General features: G+C 46.2%; 2 protein-coding genes across 2 annotated transcripts; both read left to right on the top strand.

Moving 5' to 3' along the window:
- Positions 1 to 128: 128 nt before the first annotated feature.
- Positions 129 to 796, top strand: LOC308166945 (gamma-crystallin M2-like; the record flags this gene model as incomplete). Its single annotated transcript, XM_080541272.1, has 2 exons — positions 129 to 395; positions 512 to 796. 2 exons carry the CDS (start codon positions 129 to 131, stop codon positions 794 to 796), a joined length of 552 nt encoding a protein of 183 aa, XP_080397398.1.
- A 4,069-nt stretch (positions 797 to 4,865) lies between these two features.
- LOC308166960 (gamma-crystallin M2-like) lies at positions 4,866 to 5,540 on the top strand (the record flags this gene model as incomplete). The annotated part of the gene is made up of 2 exons (XM_080541287.1): positions 4,866 to 5,123; positions 5,256 to 5,540. Exons 1-2 carry the CDS (start codon positions 4,869 to 4,871, stop codon positions 5,538 to 5,540), a joined length of 540 nt encoding a protein of 179 aa, XP_080397413.1. The 5' UTR covers positions 4,866 to 4,868.
- Between the last annotated feature and the right edge of the window lie 3,143 nt (positions 5,541 to 8,683).

The raw sequence follows: 8,683 nt of genomic DNA, 5'->3' as shown, positions 1-8,683 counted from the left end.
TGCCAGATTCCCCTGGTCCCACAGGTATAAAATGGAGGGCTTCCCAACAGGTAGCAAGTCAATCACTCACCACCACCTTTAGGACCAGTAACAGCAGCTAGCATTAGCAGCTAACCACCGTAGGCAACATGACTTCCGACATGCACATGATGGGCAAGATCACCTTCTACGAGGAGAGGAACTTCGGCGGCCGCTCCTACGACTGTATGAGCGACTGTAACGACATGTCCTCCTACATGAGCCGCAGCCAGTCCTGCAGGGTGCACAACGGCTGCTGGATGGTCTATGAGCGCAACAACTACATGGGCAACCAGTGGTTCTTCAGGAGGGGCGAGTACTCCGACTACCAGAGCATGTTCAACTGGAACATGCAGTCCTGCCGCTTCATCCCCATGGTAGGTCCACACGACTATCTATCTATCTATCTATCTATCTATCTATCTATCTATCTATCTATCTATCTATCTATCTATCATCCCATTAAACCCATGTCTTCCTGATCCCATTACAGCACAGGGGCAACTACAGGATGAGGATCTATGAGAAGGAGAGCTTCGCTGGTCAGATGCACGAGATGATGGACGACTGTGAGTCCATCATGGATCGCTACCGCATGAACAACTGCATGTCCTGCAACGTGATGGACGGCCACTGGCTCATGTACGAGCAGCCCAGCTACAGGGGCAGGCAGTGGTACATGAGGCCCGGCGAGTACAGGAACTTCAGGGATATGCACATGGGCAACAACAACATGAGGTTCATGTCCATGAGGCGCATCATGGATTCCTGGTACTAGATGTTGCTTGATGTTACTTAGAGAGACCTAAAGAGAAGTGGTTGAATAAACTTTTTAGAAAATTTGAATTTTGAAGTTGTGTCTTTTTAAAAATGTTTTACAAGGTGTGCAATGATAACACACACACACACACACACACACACACACACACACATAGACATGCACGCAGACAAACACAGAAATAGGCACACACACATACACACACAATTTCGTATTGACAACACTGTCACTTTGTGTCTAACCAAATTAAAATGACATGTGGGGTTCCCCAAGGATCAATCCTTGGCCCCCTTCTATTCATTCTCTACTTGCTTCCACTGCGACACATCATAAAAAAGAAGGCAAGGCAAGGCAAGTTTATTTGTATAGCACATTTCATACAACAGGGGCAATTCAAAGTGCTTTACATGCATTATTTAAAAATACAGCAAGAGGAGCATAAGAAAATAAAAATTACAATGAATAAAAGCAAATATAAGAAGTAAATAGATAAAACATTTAAAAAGACAATAGTTAATGGAATAAATACATTGATAGAAGTGTTTGTGTTTAATCATAACTGGTGCAAAACATGAAGGTTTTTAGCTTAGATTTAAATATTTTAAGGGTTTGGGCCTGTTTGATTTCTTCAGGGAGTTTGTTCCAGGAGCATGCAGCAGCGTGACTGAAAGCTGCTGCACCGTGTTTTGTTTTTACTCTTGGAATTATTAGCTGATTTGTCTCAGCTGACCTTAGGGACCTTGCGGGAATATAGGGTGGGAGGAGATCTGATATGTATTTTGGTCCAAGACCATTTTGTGATTTGTATATAATTAGGAGGATTTTGAATTCAATTCTCTGAGAGACTGGTAGCCAGTGCAGGGATCTCAGGATTGGTGTAATGTGTTCAAATGTCTTTGTTTTTGTTAGGACCCTAGCAGCGGCGTTTTGGATGAGCTGCAATTTACGAACAGCTCCTTTAGATAGGCCTGTTAGTAGACCATTACAATAATCAAGTCTACTCGAAACAAATGCATGGATGAGTTTTTCAAGGTCTTGCTTGGACATGAAACCTCTCATTCTTGTTATGTTTTTCAGGTGATAGTAGGCTGATTTAGTTATCGAGTTTATGTGGCTGTTGAAGAACAGCATTTAAATGAATTCAAATAATAATAATCCATAATCCAAGCACTATGAATTTGCTGCACATATAGGCTAAATGTGTCATTTCACACTGCGATCTCACACACTGTATCAGCCAGGATAGCGGGTAAACACAGACCAGTACCTGCAATCTCACAGGCCATATCGGGAAGAGCAGCGCTTGAATACAGTTGCAGTAATAACACTTTTATCTACATATATTCGTATTCATTGTCTTATTATATTGTTAAATGTTTATCTCTTTTCTTTCTAAATATATGTATCTATTCTTGACATTTTTTAATTTCTTACTATCCTCCTTTTTTTAATGCTATATGTAAAGCACTTTGAATTGCTTGTGTTGGATGAAATGTGCTATACAAATAAACTTGCTTTGCCTTAAGTTTGGACGAGCCACAACATACCTAGCTTGCAAGATGATAGATATTTAAACATGTATTTGTCTGTTCGTGTATCATATTTCTTGTATTTGGGTATAAAGAGATAGTTGTAATTAGTAATTAAAAATAAATAAATTAGTAATTAGTAGTTCCACAGACAGGAAGTGGCGTAAGTACTTGTTAATTGTGTGGGGCACCCTGTCAAAGCCACAACAACCACAAACCCTTTTCCCTCAAGACTTTCAACCACAAACCCTTTTCCCTCAAGGCTTTCAAACAACAAACTTGTGCACAAAGTTTGTGACGGCTAGTTGTGACGGCTAGTTGTGGCGGCTAGGGGAACACAGATGAGGCACAGTAAAGTGGACTGGGTCGTCAAAACATCTTCAGGCTGGCCACTCTGTAGTGAAGTAGTAAATAACAATAAAAACATCATTTTAATAAGTAGGGCTGGCAATGTTAACGCTTATGTGATTAATTTGGAAACCATAACACGTAAAAAAGTATAATATGCTAATTAATAATATATATACTGTATATAATCATACGTTAATATTACCATGAATCATAAGTTCTACTGACATGCGTGGCAAACGCCTGTCGAGGGGTTTCAAGACAGCCTGGTTTGTATACTGGGTTGTAATAATGACGACAGTCGTTGGTTACATTCCTGACCACTTATGATGTTTACATATGTTTAGATGCTAATCACCATCACTTTACAAGTGTTCTGTCCTTTGTGTCACAGATGAATGAACTTCCTGTTTGTGGTCAAATCAACACCCCTTTTTCCCCTTATCGTATAGGATGGTTGAATGAAGACTTCATATGTTTATTTGTACCAGGAATATCCTATATTTTCCCTTATTACAGAGACTGGGACAGCGGAGGCGTAGTACGAACGGTAGTAGGAGTTGGTGAATAATTGATGAATGGAGTAGAGAGCTAGCTAGCTAGCTAGCCTTGAGCTAGGATCAAAAGACAGGCAGTGTTCTGAGACACCGCCAGCTGTCCTACCCGCTACGGTGGTTAGGCCCAGAACAGATCTGCCCGCGACAAGGTCCGGTGTTACAAACCAGTTGTGAATACAGAGTATAACAATAACAGCTGTTTAAACAAGCCTTTTAACCTGCTTCTGTCAGTGTACAATAATGTTTACTGCATCAATGCGGCGTGGCGTTGACCTCATATACAGTAGGTAAGATTTAACGTCCTCCAGCCCGATTCTGATCACCCCGATCGAACGCAACATTGCTGTAGTGGTCTGTTGCTAAAGGAGATTTTCTGCTCTGCCACAGTGTCGTGTAGAGGATGGGAGGGGTTGTCCATGACGGTCCTCTTCCTCCTATTGGCCACCTCCTGCACAGTGTCCAGGGTGGCACCACCTAGGACAGAACCAGCTGTCCCAATAAGCGTGTTCAGCCTCTTGGTGCCACCCTCCTTGATGCTGCCCCCCCCCCCCCCCATCCCCCTCCGCCCCCCCAAGCATACCACCACGTACAGCACTGCACTGGCCACCACTGACTGGTAGAACATGTTCAGCAGAGTCCTGCACAAGCCTCCTCAGGAGATAAAGCCGGCTCTGGCCCCTGTTGTACAAGACATCTCTGAGGAGACTGAAGGAAGCCCAGCTGTCTACCAGGATCCTGACCGACTTCTACCGCTGCACCATTGAGAACATCCTAACAACTGCATCACAGTGTGGTACGGCAACTGCACTGTGTCTGACCGGAAGGCCCTGCAACGGGTGGTGAATGTGCACCAAACTCCCTACCATTGAGTCCCTCCAGGCAGACCAGTGTTGGCGGAGGGCAGCAAGCAGCTAGCATCAAGGACACCTCGCACCCCAACCACGGTCTGTTTGACCCCCGACCATCTAAGAGACTCAGGAGGTACAGGATCCTCAGGTCCCGTAACAGCATGCTACAGAACAGCTTCTTTCACAGAGCTGTCACTCTGATGAACAATCCCCCCCCACCACACACTCTATTGAACAAGTTGTATATAATTAGTTGTGTATAATTAGGTAGTTGTAGTTGTGTATAATTAGGTAGTTGTAGTTGCCAGGTTTGCAATGCTCTCTCTCTGTCTCTCTCTCTCTTTACCCCATCTCCATCTCTCTCTCTCTCTCTCTCTCTCTCTCTCTCTCTCTCTCTCTCTCTCTCCCTCTCTCTATTGTATTGCTGTATGTTTCATCTATGATGGTCATGTGACCAGGAGGTCAGGTAGTGCAGCTGAGTTTCCAACTTGTTTTGTGGCCAGTGGACACAGGGCCTTTCTTCTCTGGAGAGCCAGGTCCCACCCCACCCCCATTCGAAGAGAAACAGCCTCTCTAAGGTATTTTTAGGTGAGAGGGAGGGGAGGGGACCCCCCCCCTCAATAGCCTTCTATAGCATGTTGCTGACTCAGGGCCTCTATCTCTCTACAAACAATGCCAGAGGCCCCTGGTACTACAGGTATAAAATGGAGGGCTTCCCAACAGGTAGCAAGTCAGTCACTCACGACCTCTAGGACCAGCAACAGCAGCTAACATGACTTCCTCTTCCGGCATGAACATGATGGGTAAGATCACCTTCTACGAGGAGAGGAACTTCGGAGGCCGCTCCTACGATTGTATGAGCGACTGCCCCGACATGTCCTCCTACATGAGCCGCAGCCAGTCCTGCAGGGTGCACAACGGCTGCTGGATGGCCTATGAGCGCAACAACTACATGGGCAACCAGTGGTTCTTCAAGAGGGGAGAGTACTCCGACTACCAGAGCATGTTCAACTGGAACATGCAGTCCTGCCGTTACATCCCCATGGTAGGTCCACACGACTATCTATCTATCTATCTATCTATCTATCTATCTATCTATCTATCTATCTATCTATCTATCTATCTATCTATCGTTCGTTCGTCCCATTAAACCCATGTTTTCCTGATCCCATTACAGCACAGGGGCAACTACAGGATGAGGATCTACGAGAGGGAGAGCTTCGCTGGTCAGATGCACGAGATGATGGACGACTGTGACAACATCCAGGACCGTTACCGCATGAACAACTGCATGTCCTGCAACGTGATGGACGGCCACTGGCTCATGTACGAGCAGCCCAGCTACAGGGGCAGGCAGTGGTACATGAGGCCCGGCGAGTACAGGAACTTCAGGGATATGCACATGGGCAACAACGAGATGAGGTCCATGTCCATGAGGCGCATCATGGATTCCTGGTACTAGATGGTGCTTGATTCCTCGAGAGATCTAAGAAAATTGGCTGAATAAACTTTTTAGAAAATTTGAATTTTGAAGTTGTGTGTTGTTTTTTTACAATATGTACAATGATAACACACACACACACACACACATACACACCTTGGCGTTGACAGCACTGTCAGTAGTATAACATTATATCAGGAACAAAATTCCATGTGGTGGGTTTTTCCGATGGCTGTTCCTCCAGTTGGGACCAGCCACCACATATCTAGCTGGCAAGATGGAACAATAAGTTTTCCCTCCAATAGATATAGATATAATATATATACAGTATATTAAAAAAAGAAAAAAGAAAGTCTGTTCATATTTCTTGTAGTTGTAAATGGTAAAATGGTAAATGGACTGACTTATATAGCGCCTGATTCCAATGCGCTTTACAATGGCCTCTCATTCACACACCTTCACACACCAATGGCGGCAAGCTACCATGCAAGGCGCCGGCCCACTCATTGGGAGCAATTTGGGGTTCAGTGTCTTGCCCAAGAACACCTCGACATGTGGCCAGCCGGGGTTTGAACCGCAGATCTGCCGACCTTGCGATCATTAGACGCTAGAATGCACATATCTAGGAAAAGTAATGAAAGGACGGTCCTGAAATTTAATCGAGTGCAAAGGTACTAAACATTTTTTACTCACATGGTCAAATGACACCACCGCTGTTCTAGTGTTAACAACATTGGTATCAGACCCAAAGACGGTTGGGCTCTACTGTTGAAGTTTTTCAAAACGTTTTGTCAAAGAGCAGAGAGATAGATAGATAGACTTTATTTGTCATTGCTACAGTACAGGTACCAAACAACGAAATTTAGGAGGGGAGGCTCCCCTGGTGTTTAGGAAAGGAAAAAGAAACACATTTTGGAAAAAGCATAGATGCATAAAAATCACAAGAAGGTAAGGAGCTGGTTTACATCAATAGAGGCTATGTACACAATCCACTGTACTATACTGCACAGATAGTCAACTAGGGTTGTCATATTTCACAGAAAGTATTTTTTCACATTATTTTAAAGTGTCACAGTTTGCAGGCTTGAAAATGGTAGAAGTGGTAGAAGCTGTCCTTCAGTCTGTTTGTCTTAGCGGCCGGGGTCCTGTACCTCCTGTTCGAGGGCAGCTTGACAAAGTGTTCGTGCCCAGGGTGGGTCGGGTCCTTGGAGATCTTGGAGGCCCTCCTGAGACAGCGTGTTTTGTACAGCTCCTCCAGAGAGGGGAGGGGGGCGCCGGTGATCCTCTGTGCTGTTCTCACGACTCTCTGTAGATCGCTTCTCTCCACTGCCGTGCAGCTGTGGTACCAGTTGGAGATGCCGAAGGTGAGGATACTCTCCACTGCGCCGTGGTAGAAGGCCACCAGCATCTCCTGCTTGCTGTGTTGTTTCTTGAGGCATCTCAGGGTGTATAGCCGCTGTTGTGCCCTCTTGATGGTGCCTTTAGTGTTGTCCTTCCAGGCCAGGTCATCCCGCATGTTGTGTCCCAGGAATCGGAGGTTTGAGACTATCTCCACGCTCTCTCCGTCGATGAGCAGGGGCAGGATCTCGGACTTTTTCCTCCTGAAGTCTACGATGAATTCCTGGGTCTTTGACTTGTTTAGCAGCAGGTTGTTAACCTTGCACAGCTTGCTCAATTGCTCTACCTCATCCCTGTACGCCGCCTCGTCCCCCCCCGAGATACATCCCACCACGGTGGTGTCGTCTGCAAACTTTACGATGTAGTTGCTGGGGTGGATGGGGGTGAAGTCGTGGGTGTAGAGGTTGTAGAGGATGGGGCTTAGCACGCAGCCCTGGGGTGACCCAGTGCTGAGGCTGAGGGCTGTGGAGGTGTGGGGGCCCACCCGCACCCTCTGGGGGCGGTCGGTCAGGAAGTCCTTGATCCACGCACATATAGAGTGTGATAGACCCAGGTCTAGTAGTTTGGTCACTAGCCTGTCTGGAAGGATGGTGTTAAAGGCGGAGCTGAAGTCCACGAAGAGCAGTCTTGCGTAGCTGTTTCCCCTCTCCAGGTGGGATAGAGTGGCGTGGAGAGTCGTCGCTATGGCGTCCTCTGTGGACCTGTGGGCTCTGTAGGCGAACTGGTATGGATCCAGGTTGGGCGGGAGGCGTGTGAGTATGTGGGCCCGGACTAGTTTCTCGAAGCACTTCATGATGATTGGTGTGAGTGCCACCGGGCGGTAGTCGTTTAGGCAGTTCACCGTGCTTTTCTTCGGGACTGGAATGATAGTTGAGGTTTTCAGGCAGGGTGGGACGGTGGCCTGGGACAGGGACTGGTTAAAGATGTTGGTGAAGACCCCGGCCAGCTGGTCGGCGCAGTCTCTCAGCACCCGTCCCAGGACGCCATCCGGCCCCGAGGCTTTCCTGGGGTCCACCGCCTTCAGTACGCGTCTCACCTCGTGCTCTGTGAGGGTGAGGCTGCTGAGAGCTGGAGAGAGTGGTGTCTGTGTTGTGGTTACCTCCGTTCGCCCCTCGTCGAACCGGGCGTAGAAGGTGTTCAGCTTTCCCATGCAGATGCATTTACAGGTCAACCTAAAACCAGCTAACATTAAGGGTGTGCAAAGAATGTAAAGTGGCTAAATCCCGTCTCCTTCTTCCATTTAGCCTCTGAGGTTATGATGAAAGGTTTTCAGACACGCAGTCGGAAACGTTTTCCGACTCCTTAGAAAGCACGCACAGAGTCGTAGTTTATAAAACATTTTTAAAAATAATTTATTAAGCTAAACTCTGGTCGACTTTTCCTAGTGCACTGTCCTGTACCTTGTGCGATAAGTCCTGTGCCTGGTGCGATACGCTGTGCCTTACGTTGTGTGGTTGGAAACATTATAAGCTCCACCATAACCTAACAAACACACACTTCGATCACCTATATAAACACCTCCCACCAGGTTCAGCCACTCACAGCAATCAGGTCAGCTGACTAGGTAGGTGACCAATCCCCACATCCCCAAAGGTACATACACAATACATGGGACACAATAAAAAAAAAGCTAACAAAACATTTCATACAAACATATTTCATAATTTTCAACACATTTCAACACAAACTACCTCATTTATAGATTTTCGTAATCGAACTCAAAAAACCTTAATATGGCTCCAACAGAATGAGGCAAACTTCTCAGT

This window comes from Nansenia antarctica, assembly GCF_963989245.1.
Source record: "Nansenia antarctica genome assembly, chromosome: 10".
Lineage (NCBI taxonomy): Eukaryota > Metazoa > Chordata > Actinopteri > Argentiniformes > Microstomatidae > Nansenia > Nansenia antarctica.
Note: the sequence above shows the minus strand (reverse complement) of the source record. Positions and strands in the feature narration are given on the sequence as shown.